At 40.7% G+C, this 22,311-nt stretch overlaps 1 protein-coding gene across 1 annotated transcript in view; it reads right to left on the reverse strand.

Moving 5' to 3' along the window:
* Positions 1–652: 652 nt before the first annotated feature.
* The window catches only part of zdhhc5a (zinc finger DHHC-type palmitoyltransferase 5a), a 29,412-nt gene continuing 7,753 nt past the window's right edge, over positions 653–22,311 (reverse strand). The window contains exons 2-12 of the mRNA XM_042484275.1: positions 19,526–21,670; positions 17,275–17,396; positions 16,135–16,292; positions 12,349–12,521; positions 12,030–12,132; positions 11,057–11,148; positions 10,299–10,425; positions 9,589–9,697; positions 9,352–9,461; positions 5,412–6,556; positions 653–3,213 (exon numbers count right to left, since the gene is read on the reverse strand). Of these exons, the coding sequence (XP_042340209.1) occupies positions 2,979–3,213; positions 5,412–6,556; positions 9,352–9,461; positions 9,589–9,697; positions 10,299–10,425; positions 11,057–11,148; positions 12,030–12,132; positions 12,349–12,521; positions 16,135–16,292; positions 17,275–17,396; positions 19,526–19,689 (2,538 nt within the window). The 5' untranslated portion in view covers positions 19,690–21,670 and the 3' untranslated portion in view covers positions 653–2,978. The remainder of the gene's footprint in view (positions 3,214–5,411; positions 6,557–9,351; positions 9,462–9,588; positions 9,698–10,298; positions 10,426–11,056; positions 11,149–12,029; positions 12,133–12,348; positions 12,522–16,134; positions 16,293–17,274; positions 17,397–19,525; positions 21,671–22,311) is intronic.

Below are 22,311 nucleotides of genomic sequence, written 5' to 3' on the forward strand. Positions count from 1 at the left end.
TAAAAAAAGAAGAGAAAAAGAAAAAGAAATCCACATTTAAAATCACATCATCCTGTACAAACATGGAATCATATTCACATCTAGGAATAAACCAACAAATGAATCAAAGAAAATGGGGAATCAGCATTTTTTTTTCTTCAATGTCAGATTTTTTTTCATCCCTCCATTAAAAGGCAAGTCAATTCACGCAGCGACGTCCATCGAAAAAGTTCACGTGTGTTCCTTCCAGCCACTGGTCGATTGTCACAAGTCCAGATTAGATCCTACTAACTGCTTGAGTGTTGACTGACTGGAAGGCTGAGAACGAGACAACGGCCTCGAGGAGAGACAGCAGGTTTCAGGATTCTGCATTACTGACTCCATGCATCACACAAAAACCACGTGTTCTTGGTCCAATTAAATTTCTCTGTTTGGTGGATGCTGTTATTAAAAATAGGGTTTAATCGACAACTGGGGTCATAACTAGCATGAAAGAATACTTGACCTTCAAACTGACCTTTTTTATATCAAGTTCTCACTGCAAGTCGCCTTAAATTGGCGGGCAAAACTTTGTTTTTTTGCGTGTCTCAATGGTGAACGGACAATCCCAAAAAGCCAAAAATTCTTGCTTGACAACAGCAAAACTATATCGAAACATCTCACACAACTCATGCAAGATAATCCAAGTCTCATTTATCCAATCGTATTCTCAGTGCTACCCAAACACATGCATTTTTGCTTAAACACTACAATGTAAAACACTTCTGTCTAGGGTCATATCAACACGAAATAATGTCAGTCAGATTGAATTTGGCTGGCAGTGAAATTTCCTAGTTTCCTAGCTTTTTTCTGTAAATAGTAATGAAAAGTTGTAGATATTTGATTTTGGGTTTGTGGGTGTTTTGCTTTATAGTTGTTTTTAGTATATTTATAACTGCCTTTTTAAATGCACAGAACTCAAATGCACTGGAATGAGCTGGTGAGAAACAACATTTCGTTTCATTCTGTGTATGTGAATACTCAGTGAAATAACATAAAATGAATCTTGAATATATGTTTATTGATTATCGAAAAAATGTATTTATTATCGAAAAGGGGTGTGATTAAATAAGTTTGTAGTTCTTCTCACACCTTTTCGCATGTGTAAACCAAATCATAATGTGGTTGACCGTTTATTTTGCTTAATGTTTTTCATTGTATTTTTGCTTAATATTTTTTATTTCATTACCTTTTTGCCTGTCTGATTGTTTGCAAAATCATTTGTCTTTTCTTTTTTTACACATTGGAAATAAATCAAATCAAAATCAAAAATTCAAATAGGAATGTTCAACTATTTGTTCTTTTTTTTCCATACGAAGTTTGAGAGATTGAACAAGGGTCGCTGGTTGTTCAGGGTGACAGCGAAGATCACATAATATAATAAACAAGCCAAGTTAGCCCTGAAAACTACTGCGTGCTAAGTACGCTATCAACAAATCTGAAATGTGTAACAACATTTGCTGCCAACACTATAGAGATCACTTCTAAGCAGGAGGCAGAAGATAACGTTATCTCTGAGTCTGACCAGGCAAAGCCTCCATGTCAGACTCACCCTGGGTCTGCAGCTGCCTGCATCACCCTGCAGCTACACCTGCAGACCGAAACGTCACCAGAATTAAACTGCACACTACCCATCAAAATAAATTAATAAATAAATACAAATCTTGAAAAAGAAATCTCATTTGACTCAGGGGTTGCCATCTGATGTTTCGAATCTTCGACTTTTAGAGAGCAACCCTAATTCTGTCTGCAAGTAGTGCACCCTGAGCACATGCATGTGCATGAGCTCCACTTGAGCGGAGTTCAAATGCACATGTGCATAGGTACACTACTCAGCTGAGCATGAGACTGTTTGCCCAGACGCCCTTTAAACTGACATGTTTTAGCGAAACTGCTCGTGTTTTGGGAAGTACAGAGCATACTACTGGACATATGAGACTTAAAATATACTGCTTGACTTATGTAAGAGTTTGGAAACAGACGCTTTAATATAGTTTTGCTGTTCTAAACACAATCCCTGTTAACAATTCATGAAGAATTTATTTGTTGTCGTAGAGGCTTATGAGAAAAAGGTTTCTCCATAAATTCAACTTAACACGCAGTGAGTAATTGTTATACAAATGGTCAATTTGTGGTGAAGTATTCCTTTAAGAACAAGCTATGACTTCATCTTATATGGCTGATTACTTATTTAGTTTATACTTAAGTTGTTGTCTATGGGAAGCCCTTAACTTTGAATGGATTCTACCTTGATTTTGATCGGGTTCCACAGACTGTGCATAAACGTGTTCTTTATTATACCATAATCACCTTAGGGTTTTGTGTTCAATGATCTAAATGTGAGCTTAAAAATGGTGAAATATTACGCATATGCACCACTTTTTACCTAAATGCAGCTTCAGTGCAAAAGTGCTGATTCCGACTGTCATACACATAGTTTTCAAATTCCCAAATCCAGAGCTCACCGGTGACCCCAGTGTGGATCAAACTCCTCACCCTGGCAGTGGTGATGCCTTGCGCTGCTATACTTTTATAATGTGACACCCAGACCTGACCACACCAGTGCCTCCTGCTACCTTCTGAGCTACAGTGAGGATGAAACCCACAAAAAACGAGCCAAACCGTCATTCTTGTTTGGTCCAGTGAGATCCCAAAGAATAGTCTTGTATAGCTCAGTGCCAGAAAGTCCTGGCTTACATCAGTGCAGGTTTTCCTCTCATTTTACCAGCAGAGTTACTGAGTCGGATGTCTGGAGGCAGGACTGTTAGCTCCACCATCAATCAGCCAGCGAGGAGTGAGATCTGGACAAAATGGTTCAATTCATCCTCAGATGTCCTGGTCGACAGTCTGTCAGTGGCTTGTTGTGTTACAAAAACCAAGATCTCTCCCTCAAAGGCAGGAGGAGACGGTAATACCTCCTCTTCTTGTCACTGGTCCTCAAGCGGGAGGCTGGCTGCCAGTCAGACAGAAATCTCATAGGTGGTGCCCCCGACACCCGTCACCTTCTTCACCCCGCCACCCTGAGGCTTGTGGGCGGGACTCTGCACCAATGCCGAGCTGGGATAGGCCACTCCGGGCCGGGCAGACACGCTGACTGGGTGAGAGGGAGAGGAAGGGGCGGAGCAGGAGGAGGTGGAGGAGAAGGGCTGGCCGCCGTTGGTCCGACTCAGAGGTTTCATCTGGATCAGCTCATCCCTGGTTTTAGGAAAAAAACAAAAAAACATCAAGACAATCAGCGTGACAGTTCAGGACAGGAAGTCCAATGACAGTAACAATCAATAATTCAACATTTCAGTTCTGTTTTGCAGCTTTAGGACTGGAAGGTCTGTGTTTGACTTCTTACAAAACCCACCAAGAGTCGTAAACATGACGTCACACAGACTGACAGCCCTCGTTACTTTCACAGTAGAAGGCTGCGAGACTGTCTAACACACACAGTAAATTTGACAGTGTTTCTACTGTCTGCAGAAAAGAAAGTACAGCAGAAATCATGACATAATGCTACAGCTTGTATCTCAGTATGAAGGTTGAAACATTCATATTACACCAACATTCGATTGGGAACTTTCGCTCAATGGAGAGATGATCAGAGGCACATTTCCCTTTAATATTTGGTTAATCTGTGAACTAGATCACATGCAGCATTCAAACTCTACACAGTCCATTTCTTTTAGTCATCAAGGTCACAATGAAGACGCACAACGAGACATTCCTGTGATCAGAGAACCACAGCAGTAAAACTAAACCCATGCAGTTGTGGACTACAGAGAGCAGGATGGAAGAGCAGCGGGGATGTTGGACAGGACAGAGACACACGTTGTCACCATGTCAGAAGATGAAACAGTCTAATTGTGGTCATGCAAAAAGTCTGACTGTGCCTTCGTGGAACTGAAACATCTGGAACTAACCTAATACTAAACTAAAATAATAAAATGTGGGATTCGGTTCTATAGTTTAGTCAGGAGAGGAAACGCAAAACGTTCCATGCATTGTGCTTAATCATTATATATCTAAAATGCATCATCTCAAGCTATGTCAGCTGTCATTGCTTTTTCTTTTCTTTTTATAGGTTACATTTGTTTAGGGATGCAATGATTTATATCAGTATTGTCAGATATTTGCCTTATTGACTGCCATTAGCCTATTGGCAAATTAGATGACACTCACCGATGGCCGTGGCCGATGATTTTCTGTTGTGTCAACATGAATTTTGCACGAGGTAAAAAGCAGTACTTGAGAATCATAGCTTCTCCTTGTGTTTGGGGTTAACAGAGGGGTTTGCCTCTTTGTCTCAGGCTTTGGCTTTAGAACCAAAGGATGCAGTAAACTTACAATTTGCTCATCGGGGGATGCACCCTTTAGTTTGCCCTAATAATACTTCATCGTGAACAACAAATTCATGTAAAAATCAGCTGGGTTATGATGCATTCAAGCTCTATCCTGCAAAAATGAGTATTGGGTCGAGATAAATAATGTTATGTTGTTTTTCTGTGTAATTTTACAAAATGTAGATTTTAGCAGGAAACTTAATTATAGTTGTTTGAAAAGTAAATTTGTTGACGTTTTCAGATCAGTATGAAAGTATCAGAGAGGGAATCATTTGAAAGATTAAAATGAAGGTTGTTTAATAATTTGTATGGCTCAAATTGTGCTCAATCAAAGGTAGAGTAGTGAAAGACTGAATGTATTAACACAGGGCAGTTATTTTGTTTCCCCGGGATAAAAGGGGAAATAAATACAAAAACAAATTAAACAACAGCAACAATGTCTGCTAACTTCAGTATCAGTTCAGAATTTTGCAATTGGTGCATCCCTACATTTGTTTGATAAGATGGTAAAAATGCAGATAGTCATTTCTCATCTTGCATGTTTTCACTTTGCAGTTTTATTATCATTTCTACTGTTGCGACTGTTGCTTTTGCACATCCTGAAATGATGTTTTTGTAAGTCTTAATTCGTTGTTTTAATCCCACACTAAAACTGTGTGCCAAGTATGATAACATACATCCTCCCTTTCTCTATTTTTGTCACTCCTACACTGCTGTTTCATGCTGAATACTTCCATGTAATAGTATCTTTGTTTTTCATGTAGTGGGATGGATATTTGCTGCTAAAGGTGCTGGCACAAATCAATGCACTGATCAAACAGAAGGTGGTAATGATGCAGAGGCCAAGAACAAACAAGCAGTCCACAACAGCATCACGCATGTAACAGCGAGAACCGGAAAGAAAGAAGAACTCACAGGAAATCTGGCAGGAGGAGGAGGAGAGAAGGGAAGAGGAGGAGGAGGAGGAGCAGTCAATCAGGTAGTCAGGTTTTCAGGCGGGCAGGTGGTTTGTTCAGGGTTAACAGCAAACCAATCGTCCTGACAAAAGGCGGAATTCATACTCACTTCGGCGCTTGTATTCCTCCTCCTCCTCCCATCCCTCCACTTCCTCCTCCTCCTACCCCCGCCGCATTTGCTCCAGCTGACGCAGAAGCCTTTCGGACCAGCCGGTACTGCATTTCAGCGGCGGCTGCACTTGAGTAAGAGAGTGACTTGCCCAGAGGTGGTGGGTGCGGGGAGCGGGGAGGGTGGGTTGTGGAAGTGGTGGAGGATCCCAGAGGGGTGTCAGTGGAGCGGGTGCGGTAGGGATAAGCGTGGTGGGGTTGTGTGTGAGGGGCAGAGAAGCGGGGAGGGCGGGAGGTAGAGGAAGAGGAGGAGGAATGGTGGTGGTGATGATGGGCGTGGTGGTGGTGGTGATGGTGGTGGTGATGATGGTGTGGGGGAGGCGGGGCAGAGGAGGAGGGAGGGGGAGCCGAGGCCTGGTTAGCAGGCAGTGGGTGAGCACCGGTGTGGGGCTCGCCCAACAGGCGCTCCCTCTCTGGAGGAGGCGGTGGGGAAGAGGACGTGGAGGAGGAGGAGCGATGGAGGAAGGAGTGGTGGTGGTGGTGGTGGGAGGTGCGGTGGTAGTGATGGGGGGACTGGGAGGACTGGGAGTGAATCTCAGCATCTCTCTGTTGTGACGACAGGAACGGGGAGTTGTAGCCGCCCGCTGCTGGCGTGCAGGGTCTCGCGGAGGAAACCTCAGGGGCTGCTGAACTCGCTACCACCCCTTTGTCGAACTCGTCACCACCTGCTAGTAAGCTGTCATACGACAGGCTCCCGTTGCGGGACGGGTGGTGAGGCGGGGGTGTCTGATTGGCTAAGCTCTTGAAGCTGGCTGAGGTGGTGGTTGCCTCGGAGACGTGGACGGCGCCTGCTGAGGTGTGCGTGGAGCTGGAAGATCGTGAAGCCACTCCCGACAGAACCGTAGGGTCGGAGAAGGAGGGGTACGAGCGTCCGCCGAGGGAGTAGCCAGGGATGCCCCCTCCCCCCGCCTCTCTTCCTCCCTCTCTCCTCTCCCCACCTTCTCCCCCTCCCACTCTGTCAGACGAAGTGTCCCTCCGGTCCAGGCTGGGCTGGGAGCGGAAACCAGGCTGCTGGCTGGCCTGAAGGAGGGAGGAGGTGGAGGAGGAGGAGTCCCTGGCACTGCCAACACTCTCCCCTCGACTTAACTGGAGGAGGCAGGAGGGTGAGGAGAAAGAGGAGGGAAGGTGAAGGAGAGAGGGGGCAGCGGGAGGGAAAAGAAACAAGAAGAAGCTGAGCAAATAAGCGTAGAGAGCCATATGGGAGTTTCACCATGAATTCCTGCTGCACCGAAACTCCCTCTAGTGTTGACATCCTCACACCACACCCCACTGCCAATGTTTCTTTGCTTTTTACAGTCAGTGCTGATATTCTTGGTCATAAGTTTACAAAAGGCCCTTTTTTTAGGTATGAAATGTGAAGATTTTGTGAGGAATTTTGAGAATTTGAGAATATGACCTCACAATGCAAAGACAAAGGAAGGACATGGAGAACTGAAGGGCTGAAAATATGAAGATAATTTTCTAATAAGGGTGCAAATATTCTAAATTCAGCATAAACTTGAATTGATATTGATATTCTAAGATAAGGACTTTTCTTGGGTCGCTAAAATATGTTTTGCTACCACCCCTATCCACAGCGGTACATTGCTTTGCTTCTGTGGCGGTACTGCTGTCTGCCTCTGCAAACTAGGGTCATGTCAGTAGGTAATACAATGACTATACAACTACACTAGAAAAAAACTATCCCTTTCCGACATAATGATGAATTTAACAACAAAGAAAATTTTGTCCGAACTGGAATTTTAGCAAAAATAATGATCAGAATTAATTTTGTGGGTACTTTTATCAGTCCCTCCAGGATGTCGCAATCACAACAATTAACACAAATTCAGCCAGTCCCTGTGAAATTAAATAAAATTTTAATTAAATTTGACTATTTACTAATTTCACACTGCCTGTTCAAGGCAGGAATTTCATACCGTTATGCTTCCTCACTGTTCTGTACATAAGGCACGATCGCAGAAAGGAGGGGGGGCAAAGTGGTCTCACCTCTGAGATAGGACCAGAGGTAGTAACCTAGTAACCTTAAGAGATTTAAAAAGCAGTCCTTAACAATTAAGGCTAATACAAAGAAAAAGAACAGTGGCCATGAATTTATGCAAACTAGGAAAACAACGAGATTCAGGAGCTGCTAACCCTCCCTGCAGAGGACGAGATCAGCCGCCATATAACAGAGGAGGTAAATGATTGTGATTGACATGTTATGCCTCTCTTATTGTTTAAAAGGCACTACCAACGCATGTATTATTTGTCACATTAGAGACTGAGGCTATTGTGTTACATGTCACATCTGTCATGCCTCTTTTGATTGCAGAATGCCGCGATGCAGTGCATTAACGCACACTGGAGCGGAATAATGCCACCGTCGCTTGGTTCCGTGTAGAAATACCCTGACAGTATAATTCATTGCAGCCCTATAGCGCCATCTCCGCGTGAAAGCTGCTTTCGACACAGTGATGACAAAAGAGTTGTTACTGAGATTGAACTTTACACCCACTTCTTCCCATTTGATTCCTCTTTGTTTTCTCCATTTGAGACAAAGTCAAGAGCATGAAACATCAACATTAGATATGTTCTTTCTGAACTAAAACACAAAATTGACGTTAATTTTCTCTTTTTATACTGTGTCCGTACTACAGGGGAATTCTGGGGAGAATCTACAGGAGACAATTCTAATCAGGGAGAAACTGAGGAAACTCAAAACTATATTTTTTACAGTGTTGGATCGACAGGGGGGAGGTTATTGACTAGACATGGGTACAAATACTGAAATTTATCTGTACTCAGGTCCTCTGATTTAAACGCAAAACTTTGTCAGCCTTACACTTATGTTGTACTCATTCTGTCCAGTCATGCCGCAGCAGACAAATCTTGTCACTGACCATTTTAAATGTATTCAAACAGTATTTTACCCATGTCCAGAGCAAACAGAAAGGGGCAGGAAACAAAGTTACAAGTGAAGATAAGAGGGGAAAAATGCTTTCAGAACAATCACTTACTGATACTGATCAACAGAAAGCCACTGAGAAACCAAACCCAGATGACGGACAGGAAATCAAAAGGAAAAACACAAACAAAAATGGAGATGCATTAGATTGAAATTGAAGAGATAAAAGAAGCAGAGGCATGGACAAATGGAAAAAAAAAGTTATTTTCTTACAAACACATACACACACACCATGCATGTACTTTCTAGATTTGATCATATTCAAAACTTTTTCTTGTTTTATTTATGTAAAACATAAATTCATAAATTCTCTTTCCCCAAAATTCAACGCCTGTTAAGACTTTTAAGGATCCACAGGATCCCTGTAAATACAGACAGAACTGCTGGTCACTGGCCCTGCTCCACGCAGACACCAGTTTGATCAAGTCACAATGACTCAGAGCAACTGTCTGATCTCTCCAAGTTTCTATGTCTCACTCGTGTGCTTGATTTTGTTCTCCGTTCTTTGTGAATGTGGATACAGCTACGGCCTTTATGTGCAGTCTTGTCCTCCTCTCTGGTCTCCATGGAGGACGGGAAGTTGTGTGTTTCAGGTCTTGTAAGTTTGGTAACACCTTGCTTGACTTACTTCTGGATCCATCCATATATTTTTACAATCTGTCTATAATATTGTAGTTCTTACTGTCTATACTGTAACTGTTTTATATCTGTACACACAGAAATATTGCACATCTGTCTGTCCACAGAAAGGGATCCCTTGTCAGTTGTTTCTTCCATTTTTTCCTTGTAAAGGTTTTTACTTATATAAAGTGAGTGTTTGAAGACAGAGGGTGATTTTGGGCTAAAAAAACACAAAAAACAAAAAAAAAACCCTGACTTGACTATCTCTGTAAATCACCTGGCTGTCTCTCTTGTGTGTTAATGTGTGCGTTACCTGGTTGGCGTATGCATGTGTGAGCGCTGTGTGGTTCTTGCCGGGGCTGTAGGTGGGCCTGTATTTGTACATGGTGGGGGTGGGAGGGGCTTTGTTCAGTAGACTGCACTCTGCAGGAGGGTGGGAAGAAAAAGAGTAAATCTATCACTGTGAAATTAACATTTCATGTTAAGACAAAGTCCATGTGTAGATGGCTGGTTGAAGTCAGAACTGTAGCAGGATGTTAGAAAACATTACCCTCTGTGTTTCCTCTGGTGATCCCAGGGTAGCGGAGCTCTGGTTTAGGAGGAGGAGGAGGCTCAGCGTCACATGACTGGCTCTCCATCATCTCCAGACTGGACTTGGACTAGATAGAAGACAGTCGACAGTTATACCAACAAGTATGTCAAAGCCAGAATAAATGAATGAAAACGAGACTAAGTGAATGACTAACATCTCATCTGTTTTCTCATATAACAGAGCAGTTAAAAAAAGGATAAGAAATGGCTAAATGTTACATTAACCTTTTTTTTTTTAAGTTGCTTTGTAAGGCACAGCTGCAAACAGGGATAGATTAATTAAAATACTGCTATATAAAATGATAAATTAGAAGAATGGCAGTAATTTATTTTTAGTTAACACTGTTTAACCAATAGAATAATTGCAAATAAAATAAAATAATTCTGAAAATTCTATCTTTTTTTTTGCTTCAATATATATGTTTTATCGTGATGTGACCTTAAAGGATTTCTGACTGTTGAATTTTAAACAGCTTTCAAACCCCTTGCTGCCCTCTGGACTTGACGCCTTAAAGAAAAACTTATGCAGATTTGAATGAGATGCACAGCTTCCTTACATAACGTGTTTACCAACAGGGAAAAGCAATTCTGTTTTTTCTTTAACTCATGTCTATATCAAACAGGATGACGTTAACACTGCAGTATTTACATTTATCCTGCTGTTCTTACCCGGTGCAGGTCTCCCTGTATGCCATTGTCCAGGATCTTTGCAGCCAGCTGGGCCTCTGTCAGCTGTGGCCGCAGAAAAGGAGGCTGCACGCACACACTCTGCACACACTTCTTTCTGCCCAGATACCTGCAGAGTCACAGAGACAGTGAGTGTCCCCATTATAACGACCAACCACAACACAAGTACACTGATGTTACAAGCTTTGTTTTGAAAGCAGCAACACTCTGAGTACTGAAATATGCCATTTCTCATCAATGCAATTTTCAAATATCAACGAATATTTGCAATCTCAGTTAGTCCCTAAAATGCCGGTCTTTAAATATTTTATGTATGTGTCATTTTGTTGTGCTGTGTATACTGAGGCACACTGATGGATTTAAGATGGAGGCATGCACTTGTAAGGTTATGCAATGCTTATGAACAGCCACCCCCAGAGTGTATATTTTATGTGTATGTATATATATATATATATATATATATATATATAATTACTACAAGTATTCCATGTCTGAAAGGAGTGGAAGAAGTTAATACTTATGAACTCCAATCCTCTTTTTTCGTATATATTTTTTCAGTACATTTCATATCAAACATAAATATTCCCACTTTCCGCCTCAGTGCTCACTACACACATCTCGATCAATAAATCAAATGAAAATAAAACATTTGAAACAAAACAAGAACAGAATAATCAAGGGAAAAAAACAACACAGAGTAGTAGTTAAAAAAAAAAGAAGAAAACAAGAAAAAAAGACACCTGGGTGCTTGTGAGCTGCAGAGGACGTGGGAGACATTCTTCCAGCAGCCGTTGGTGAAAGGGTTAACACCTCCTCTGAACTTCCCTGTTACCTGCAGAAAGAAAAAAAAAAAAAGACAATGGTCATTTGTGGCAAGTGGTGGGAAGTTCTAAATGCTGGCAGCAGAACAATGAATTTGGTTTTATTGGTACTGAGTAACTTGGAAACTGATGCAATTTTAGATATATTGCACAAGAAAGAACCCTCAGTTGCAGCAGTTAGTTCTCATCATTATAAAATATAAAGTCAGTAGCTAAAAGAAAGGTTTTAAAACAGGGTTTTAAATGCTCTTGGCTCAAAAAGCCCCATGTGGGGATCGGCCCATATTCACATGTGAAGAGGCCAGAAGGTGGGAGAACAAAAACGTGCACACCAAAAGCCAAACGCTAATGTCATCATTTGCTCATAGTTGGCAGAAGTTAGTATTTCTTTTAAAAAAGATGTTGACTGTGGTCACCATTAACAATGTGGATTTCATTCTCAGCGCTAATGTGAGTCTCACTTTTGAAGAAAGACATGAGACTTCACACTGCAGTGCGCACCAGCTGAGATACTGTCATAAACCAACCCTTTGGTAAATATTATCAGATTTAATGTGGCGTGGTTGTCCAGGAAAAAATGGCAAACTTTTTTTTGCTTCCTATTTGATACCATTCGGAGGTGATGGCAAGTAGACAAAAACAGGTTTTCAGGATCTCAAGCAGCTTTCTGAGAGGATTACCAAACATGAAAATTAGTGGACAACATGGCGACAATGTGATAGGTGTGTACTCAGTGCAGTATGTCAAGTTATCATGTCTGTAGTAGCTATTGACCCACAAATTTTTCAACCTGGAAAATCTGCAATTTGTAAGATGTTACACTGTACACTGTTTTCAAATATAAACTTTCCTTGTCACTGGTGCACCAGTACTAAAACACTGAGTTCCCCACCTGTTCATTGGTAGTCCTTCCTCTAGCCACAAGCACTATGTGGAAACCAGTAAGACCAGCAACAGGGATGAAGAACAGGCCCGCAACACACATTACAGCCAGCCTGAGAGCACAGGGGCGTCAAGGAACATCTCAAGAAAATCACATTAAACTCGTTGTGAAACCCTCCCACACTACATTGAAATGGATCTTCAGGACAGCTGATATATCCGTAACTACTTGTTGAAGCAAAGAAAGAACTTCAGTCACTGCAGAGGTGGACGACACTGTAACAGACTGGACAGGACAGACGAACATCGTAAAGATCCTAAAAGGATACGTGACAATGGCGTGCAGGCGGTCGATGCTCTGGCGATGGTAGAGGATAAAAAGCAGGCCAAAGCCAAACACGGCCATGATGTGAGCCGTCAGAGACAGGAGGAAGAGGAAGAAGTAGCGGTAGTTCCTCCTGCCGATGCAGTTGTTCACCCAGGGACAGTGGTGGTCGAAGTCCTGCATTAAGAGGATTATAAGACACTGTGGTGAGAAAAAGGTAATGTCATTTGTCGGCAACATGAATACAATTACCACAGAGTGTTGTATCATTCTTTACTTCCTCTAACACATCATATGAAGCAGCGTCATTACAAAGACAGCAGAGAGAGAATTTATTTTGATGTCTGACTTTAGTTTACTAGCACATACACATGTATAGAAAAGACAGTAAAAGAAAATTTAAATGTTTAACCCTTAGGGCCCTCTTTAATATTACACACAATCGTACCGCACTGCGTACAAAATCAAGCCTTAAAATATTATACACTTGTGTTATTTTTTTAAAATCACATCAGCCCTTTTCATAAATATCACATATTCATTCATTTTCAGAAATTTAACCCGAACCCTCTTTTTGTCATGATGACACCATGTTTTTAGATGAAATTAAAAAAAAAACAAAAAAAAAAACAGACACATTAAAAAATTGTTTTCAATATACTATATGAGTGGCAGCAACGCTGATTGCGACAGTGCACCCAGTGGAAATAGCTTGTATTTGCTCCATCTGCCAAATATAGTAAAAATGACAATCAATGGAATATAGTAAAAATTACAAATTACAGAATGACACCCAGAAGAAATACAATGTATGTTTTTATGCTTTGATGGCCGTGGGATCAAAAATTGCAGTTTAAATGGGTTTCGTTGGCACATCTTTTTGCACTGAACAGTATGCATGAGAACATTTTGTTCAGACGGTGTATTTTAGACATATTGGAGGAGGTGAGCCGGAAATTCTAAGATTAAACAAAAATACTCAATCGTGCCAAAATGTGTGCCATATGCATGAACGCAGCCAAAATTAGGAAAAAGTGAAGAATCAAAAGCGCATAAAATGCTCCAAAAAGTAAGTTCATAAAAATGTGCAAATGACAAAAAGTTTGTATTTCCAAAGTGAAATGAATAACAAATTCATGAATGAAGTGCTATGAGTCTTTGCAAATCGGAGTCCTTTGCAGATGTTCCTTTTTTTTAAAATAATGATAATGTTGATTGTAGTGATGGAAGCAGGTTGTTCCAAAGAGATGGACCTGTGTATTTCAATGACTATTCATTAAGGGAAGTCCAACAATAGTTATTTTAGCTCCCGCAGGAGAACTCAATTAAAATTCAAAGAGGTCCAGTTGTTAATAAGTTTCTTTTCCAAAAAAGTCCAGATCTCATTTTGTCTAAATTGTGCCCTAAAGCAGAAAGTAACAGGGTCAGTTGCTTCATGCTGTCATCTCCCTCACATCTCTCTTTCGCTGTTCGCCCCAGCAAACTGCAAACACACTGTAAACAATCGATTTGACTGACAGTTGAGCGAAGCTATTGCTGCATTAACTGGATTAGCTGTGCCCGCAGTCTATAGCTGTGACCCTCAGAAAAAAACAACACTGTGAGGATAACCATTTATTCTCTTTAATTTATTAGAAATTGGTCACGGATCTGGATAGAACTGTCACTCGGTCTGGATCTGGGAAGCAGTCCTCCATTTGGTGATGCCTGTCCTATGTTGTAAATATTAAAATAGGTTTAAATCTTTCACACCCCATGGGCTACAGTCTGCAGTCAAATTAACTCATATAAAGGTTTCTATATTCTCTCAATTTCTCCAAGCTCCCATAATACCTGAATCCTGAATTGTGGGCACAGCTTTTGGTAACTGTTACCTAACTGGCATCCGTAAGAGAAAGCCGTTTTCTTCAGGGTTTTCCCCTTTCTGATAGATTTTTGAGCAATAAATGATGTGGGAACACACCTTAAACAGGATAATGAGATCATATCTGCCTTCTACTGCAGAAGGAAGGGAGGCTACTGAGGAAGTGGCCCTGCATAATTTACAGCAGCATATTTTGCTTCTTTACTGAGTCTGTTCCTACAAGGGATGTCCCGATCCACATCTGAGTCCTTTGACTGTGGGTATCTGCTGATACAGAGTCCAAACAGATACTTTAGCATGCCTTATTTTTCACTGGCTTTTTTAATCCAAAAATGGAGGCCCTGGTTCATAACTATTAAAATGATAATCTTATGGAGTAGGGCTTGGCGATATGGCTTTAAAATAATATCACGATAGTTTTGGCTATACTGTGATACACAATATGTATCGCTATATTTTGAAATCTCTGCTAAAATACCATAAAATACTAAAATACAAAATTAAAAAGTAGCTACTGGCATAAAATAAAGTAACGTCAACAATTGTTATATTCAAATTTAATTAAATACTATCATAAATTTAAATAAAGAACTGTTATAGTAAAGTTAAATAAAGTATTGTTAGATTTTAAAGTTAAACGTTATAATTGAAGTTTTTGCTGTAAACTTGAAGCTTCTGGTCAACAGTTGGATTTTGGCGTTAGTAGAAAGTTAAAACTGTAACCACAGCATGAAGATTCATAGACTGAGTAGTGGAAATAAACCAACAGCTCTTCAGTTCATACATCACATAGATTTCTAAGATGCACTGGTGCTCCATGATCACAAAAAGTGATGAAATACTCACAGACTGGAGGTCTACAAAAGCCCTGCTTTTTTGTGTGTGTCTGTGAGAGGCAGAGTTGTAGCTTGTGCTGAATCTCAAGGTTCAGTATCACTTTCCAGCTCCTACATGTTTGTTTTGGCTGTGTGGATGGAGTGACAGTTTCAGCAAATACGACAAAAGGTGGTTTATTATTAATACTGCCAACTGTATCTTTAGGGACTATTTTATGGCTGTGTTCCCATTTTATTTCCAAAAATTCTAAGAAAAGGGAAGAAACCTCTACAACAAAGCTAAGGCAGTAGAGGAGTAATCGAAAGTTGCACAAATAATTCAAAGAAGTTATCATGGAGCCAGGAATAATGCCATTTGTACTAATTTATTATGTGTAATGATGCAGTGTGGGCTTTTTCCAAGTCAAATTGCACTTTCAACTGCATTATCCTGCAACCATTAAACAAAATTGAAAACAACAAGGGAAGACAAGTGCAATGAAAGGAAGGCACAAGTACTTGTTTTGACATATTCATGGTGCCAAGATCACAAAAGGTCATATTCAATGAATCATATACCACAAAGAAAAAGGTCTAGAGATGTCCCTGATCGGAAACGCTGTAAGAGTTTAATGGACTGGCATCAGCTATATATAGCCTGGAGTGTATACCCTCAAGTGAGTCTAGGAAAAACAAAGTCTTTGTGCCTATGACAGAAACATTTTGCAGATGTATAATGCATCTAAAGTACTGCTGCTGGGTGCATTTGAGCCTGAGTTTCTGTTGATTCAAAGGACGAGAAGAGGCTGTCCAATGTCTTGCCACAACAGATCAACACTGACACTTTCAACTCCACCAGAAACCATTAAAAGGAATTATGCGTTACAGGAGAAATAATGTACATTTAGTTTTATCAAATATATCTGCACCGGATTGGCTTTACAAAATGTTGACATTGGCCTGCATCAGGCTAAGTGTCAAGCTGTATTTTGAAGCTTTCTTGTTTTTTCTTTCACTTTTCTTACTAACTTAGTTTTATTCAGAGACAATGTGCATCAACAATGTCCTAATTTATCATTTGTAAAAGGTGAATGGGTGAGTGTGAGCACACCTCAACACAGTTGTCGCAGACGGAGCAGTGGGAGCACCGTGGCGGCCTGTAGAAGCGGCAGGTTGAGCACCATTTCATCCTGACCTGGATCCCTCTGATCTCCACAGTCTTGTAGAGGGGAGCACGAAAATCGTCCTCCTTGTCCTCGTCCTCCTCAGCTGCAGGGACGGGAACAAAAGACACACACATGATCACACACACAACCCTGAAATTTAACATAATGAACATTTGAGAGTGTTTGACCCATTTTTTTGTTCGAATTCTCATTAAAAACTTGGCACTAGACCCAACAATGCACATGCACAATATTCCTACAAATTACTGCAGAAAATCACTAATGAGTGCAAAATCTGATGATACAGATCCTGCTTTTAGACTCTGAGAATCTTTATCCCATTTTCTCCGATCCTAGTTCAACTACAGGGCAATGAATTAATCAGTCTGTCAATCAGCAATAAGATGTTACGGTTTCTGTAGTCATGATGAACCGTCACAGTCTGATGCACACAGCAGCATGCAGACTACACAGTATGTGGGCTGATGCATGCAATACGAAACCAAAGTTCACAAGCATGCCTTTACGCCTTTAGCCACATGTGATGTGGTTAGCAGAACAGCATCATAGAGACGACGGTGTGTCAGCGCTGCTCCATCAATAAAACGGTATTTTAGTTCTTTGAAGCTGCTGGTTTACTGTGGCCTCGATCAGTTAGTTTCAATCAGTTAGTTAGTTAGTTCTATTGTTTGACTTTGATGACTCCAAACTAACCATTTCAAAAACTAAAGCCAGTTTCTGAGTCGGACTTCAGCCTGCTTCTCCAAATTGAAGACAAGCCGGCTGAAATCTACCGAGTTTATACACCGACTACAGATAAGTACAATCTCTCTGTTGGAAAAAAAGTGGAAAAGTTTCTCATCTTTCTGAGGCTGATTAAATGGGAATAAGAGTGTTGAGGCTGTGTCATGAAATCACCTTTAAATGTGGATAAGCAAGAAATGTATATACTTTGAGTAAGCCAGAAAACAAATTGGATATTTTTAAACGATGGTGATATAAACATACTGCAGATGGTGTTTAGTGGATGACTTGGTGACACATGAACAACACACACGTACATACTAAATAATCCACGCACTCACCTCTCGGGAAGATGCCGGGGTCCATGAATGTGGCCATACAGAAGTTAGCCAAAACAAACAGGAATATGACTCCATTGTAGATTGGCACCGCTACCGAGAAACGCTCTGAAAGCCACGGACACCTGAAACATGGACAAAGACCTTTGTTTTCTTATACTGTATGGTATTGTATTGTGAGGCACTTTATAACTCTGGTTCATAAACAAATGCTATAGAAATGACAATTAAAATAATAATAATAATAATATAATAATAATAATAATAATAATAATTATTATTATTATTATTATTATTATTATTATTATTATTATTATTATTATTATTGTTGTTGTTGTTGTTGTTGTTGTTGTTGTTGTTATTATTTATCATCATCAAATTTGTGGTGGCTATATGTTTTTTTTATCTTGGATATATTGTATTTTATAATTATATATATATGTATTATATTATATATAATTTAACAATAACATAGGAGATATAATACCATAACCAAAGTAAAAATAAAAAAACACCACATTATAATAATATTATTATTATTATTTATTATTATTATTATTATTATTATAAGACAGGGCCTGACACAACAATAATTAACATTAACTAAGAAAAATTCTTGTCAAATTTCTAGTCTGATATTTAGTCCATCCTTTACATGATCTCTTGTTATTTTAAATTTGACTTAATGCAAAATTAATTACTGCAAGTCCATATTCATGATTTTTTTCCAAATAAAAACAAGCCAACATATCAAAATGACCTCCAACGATTTAACTGCTTTATGGTCTCCAAGGAGGTGTCTTCGATTTTCTTTAATTCACTTGTGTGAGAGTGAGAGTGACCGCAGGGATTCAAACACCAACAGACTCAGGGAGAAAGAATCAGTGAGAGACTGGATGATGGGCTTTTGTCAGAGTGACAGATGTTGGCCTATTTTCTCCTCACTAATCTGACCACCACACTGACCACACACACACACAGATTAGATTTTCTCCCATATGTGTGCACAAATACACACAGACCAGCAGGCACACTAACGAACACACACTTGTTCACACCTGTCAATCTGACTTTCTCACATTTAAAACCCCACACACGCTGTTTTTTCCCACAGATACTGCTTCACACACTCCAGCTCTCACCACTATTTTCTCTCTCTCTCTCTCTCTCTCTCACACACACACACACACACACACAAACACACACATCCCCGCTCCAGAGTGAGGTGTCAGCAAAATCAGTGATGACAGTCTATAACACCATTGACTTAGCTTTCTGTCAGAAACACTCAAGGGGCTGAAGGCCAAACTGAGGCGGATAAATCCATGTGAAAACGACCTCAGTTCAGTCCACACTACTGTTTTCAACTTTTTTTTTTTAAAAAAAGCTCTTCATCCAAACTCCGAAACTATAAAGCCTGCTTAATCGCTTTTTTCTCCTCTTTTTCGTTATCCAAACTGTATCTGACCTACTCAGGGCTGACAGACGGACAGATAATATTCTTCTGTGTCTCAATTATGTGTTCTGTTGGCCAGATAAAATGACATCCTAGGGGTTAAGGTTCACGTCCAGCTCGGGACATTTTGTTGTTTCACAACTCTCTCCCTCTCCTCACTCTGCTGCTGATATCAAATAGGCAAAAAATATATCTGACTCCCTATCTTTCAGTTAAAGTTAGGGATGGGGATCATTAATGTTATTGATATTGATACCATTATCAAGACTCCTTAACGATCTGAGTCTTCATCAGTACCACTATCGATACTTTGCTATTATTTGCTTGACTGGCGAGGTGACAATGCCTTTTTAACGGAAATGGTTTTGCTTTTATTGCTTTACAAGTGCGTTTTTAACTGACGGGACTTGCTTCAAAATTTGGGTGTGCTTGGATTTAAATGACGTGACTCGACTCAAGATGTAATGTTACATTATAGGACTCACAGGACTTGGCAGCAGTATTGATAAGCTCAAACGTTGTTGATTTTCAGGTTTTGAAAAAAGCGGGACCGGGTCCTCAATAGAACCAGGCTTCGATCACCATCCCAAGCTGAAATTAGGTAGCTGTTCTTACAAACACAGCTCGAGGTTTAAAATGTTCTTGGGAGTAGTTATCTTGAAATCATCAACAAACCAACCAAGCAAAAAAAAGAAAAAGGCATGCTCTCAAATTACTTATGTTTGCACCATATGAACAGGCTCAAGTGTGTGTGTGTGTGTGTGTGTGTGTGTGAGCCGTTGCACTGTTGCCACTTACGTGAAGCAGAAGAAGAGCGTGGTGGAGCCAACGAGGAAGAAAGTGGCTGCCGACACCGGGACATATCGGGAGGGTCTCAGGGGTCTGCTGGGCGGGACCACGGCGTGGGGGAGGGGCGACGAGGACGGACCCCGCCCTACACTCTTACTGCTGCCACCTGGCATCACTTCCTTTGAGTAGTTGTGTGTTTGTCCGTTTAGTAACCACTATGCTGAAGAAGTTATCATTCAGAGTTCCTTTAGGTGAGTTGAGCTGAGTGGTTTTGTAGTTTGTGGGTAACAATTATGGATTGGCAAAATAAAAAAAAATGTAAAAGGACAGATGAAAAAAAGGGGTGGAGGGATAATTGAGGAGGAAAACAAGAGCGGGGAGGAGGAGCGATCGCTTGTTTTTTTAGGTTCTTAGGTCAATCCTGATCTACTCTGTGTGTCTGTGAGATTAAAAGAAGCTTACAAGTCGCTCTGATGTAAAAGCCTTGTTTTCCCGTCAGCCAGAAAACAGGTGGGAGGGCAGGATGAACAAATAAGCCACTGATTGTAAAGAGGAGGAGGTTTCCGGACTGATATCGCTTACAGGTAAAAACTAGTTTGACTCTCTTCTGCCCAACGTGACAATAATTACAAACATAAGCAACAGAAAGTAATGATTCTTAGAGGTGTGCTTGTACAAATCAGTCTAAAAAGCGGACATCTGCATGGTGAATGAAGGCTTAGTGAAAAACATGATAATAGTGCAATAAAAAAATGGCTCTTATTAAGATATTTAAAAAAATATTTGGACCCTTACATTAAAAAATAATTAAGTGAAGCGATTTTGTGTTTTAATAAAATCCTAACAGACAGAAAACCTCAGCTAAACTTTTGAACCTGTCGTGAACGTCCTCGAACTCGTCCAGTTTGATTTGATTGGTCTATAAAAATGGGAGTTTAGTGAGGTACAAGAGTTGGCAGAGGTAGGCCTGTTTTGGTAGGAGATGGACTTACATGATGGGGAAAAAAAAGCGAGCGCAAGAAATGAAATGAGGCAGAAAGAAAATTAAAAAGCTTGGGGGGAAAGTTGAAAGAAAAAAGGCTGGGATGTCAACTTTTTCTCAGCTTAGAAAAAGTGCAGGTCAAGACCTAAAATGGGAAAGCGGCGTGTCTGTAGCTACGTCTCTGCTAGCAAAACATATGGGAATTCCCATTCACTTCTATTTAAAGTTTTCGCACCCAGAGATGAGCAGTCTGGGCAGCTGCAGCAATGTGTGAAAAGTCTTGTAAATAAAAAGGGACCACCCCTTGCTCCTGGGGACTATTTGCTTTCAGTCCAGGACTCGTATTAGAAACAGCAGTCTGTAAGCGGGCCAGTGGAGTAGCCTGGTTTTCCTGTGTCGGGGCATCCCTAAACCCCGCCGGTGGCTGGTTCAAACCACCTCACCTGCCAGCTGCTCCAGGGATGTGATTGGAAGACAAAAAACAGGAAGTGGCGTGGTTCTTTCCAAAACATTTGGAGGAAAATCCAGTAGAACATCCATTAGTATCCATGAAACTGAAATGTTTGAGAAAAACCTAAAATTGCTGCGCTGATTCGGAACGCTGGGGATTAGGTGTGAATAGATGATGATATCTCATACATCAGCCAGGAATGGCAACATAGAACAAGTCAGTTTCCCCACTGGTTTCCTCGTTCCACTGTGTTAGTGGACAGCCGCGCCTGTTAGTTACGTAACCGTCAGCCTTTAAGCTGCAGGCCGTTTTCTGCTTTGCCCTCTTCTCCAGGGACTTCCAGGGACTTCCCTCTGCTTCCTTCCCCAGCGGTGAGCACTGACGCTTGGATAACACCCTCCCGCCACAATCCCTTGGCGGATACAGCCTCTCCAGGCCAACGTCCTAACAATGACCTCAACAAAAATGTGAAAAATTGAGGCTTCTATGTGTGGAAAATAAGATTCCTGGGGCCGTTTGAGGTTCTTCAGGTTTTAAGAATCCTTCTCCAACCTCAAAAACAGGATCTGTGCTGATCAGTAGCCTCTCTGATTGTTGATTTGGGCCGCTTTGTGTGTATGGATGAAACACAGAGGTGGCAGTACTGAATATCAACTTCCAAAGGTCACACTGGATCACAAAAGAAGAGAAACTAGTCCAGTGGTTGGTCAGGATGCTGAACCTAGAGTAGCAATGAGAGGAACAAGGGTTGAGTAAATACCAAACACTCCAGTATGGTAACATTTCTCTTAGCTATGTAGATTAACACGGACAACTAAGAAACAGAAAAGGATCAAAATTAAACAAAACGGCAACAACAAAAATGGACGATAACCTGTACAAAAAAACTCAATAAATTGATACAAATCAGCAACAAGAAACTGCATCTTACATGTAATTACATGTACAAAAGGAGTATCAGGAAGAATAAACTTATTTCATAATCCTTCTCAGCTAATCAGATTTGTGAACTTCATCTCTAACATTTTACACACAATTTACGATTACCTCTACAAAATACTGCACAATAAATCCACACAGGATGATAAGAGGCTGGTATGTGATGACAATATTATGTTTTCCTATGTTTAGGATCTGAGCTGCTCCAGCTACTCACATTCACTTCCATGAACACAATGTCAAATTCAGAGTTGAGTCCTAACCAAACACCAACAATCGCCGGTGCATGATAACAATTCGAGGGGAAACACAACTTCCTTAGACAACTCTGTTGACGATGTCTGCACACAACCAGTTTTTCCACTGCAGGAACTTTCCCAGTGGACCAATAACCTTTTTAGGAACGGAGGAACTTCACCTGCA

Source organism: Plectropomus leopardus, chromosome 4 (assembly GCF_008729295.1).
Source record: "Plectropomus leopardus isolate mb chromosome 4, YSFRI_Pleo_2.0, whole genome shotgun sequence".
Lineage (NCBI taxonomy): Eukaryota > Metazoa > Chordata > Actinopteri > Perciformes > Serranidae > Plectropomus > Plectropomus leopardus.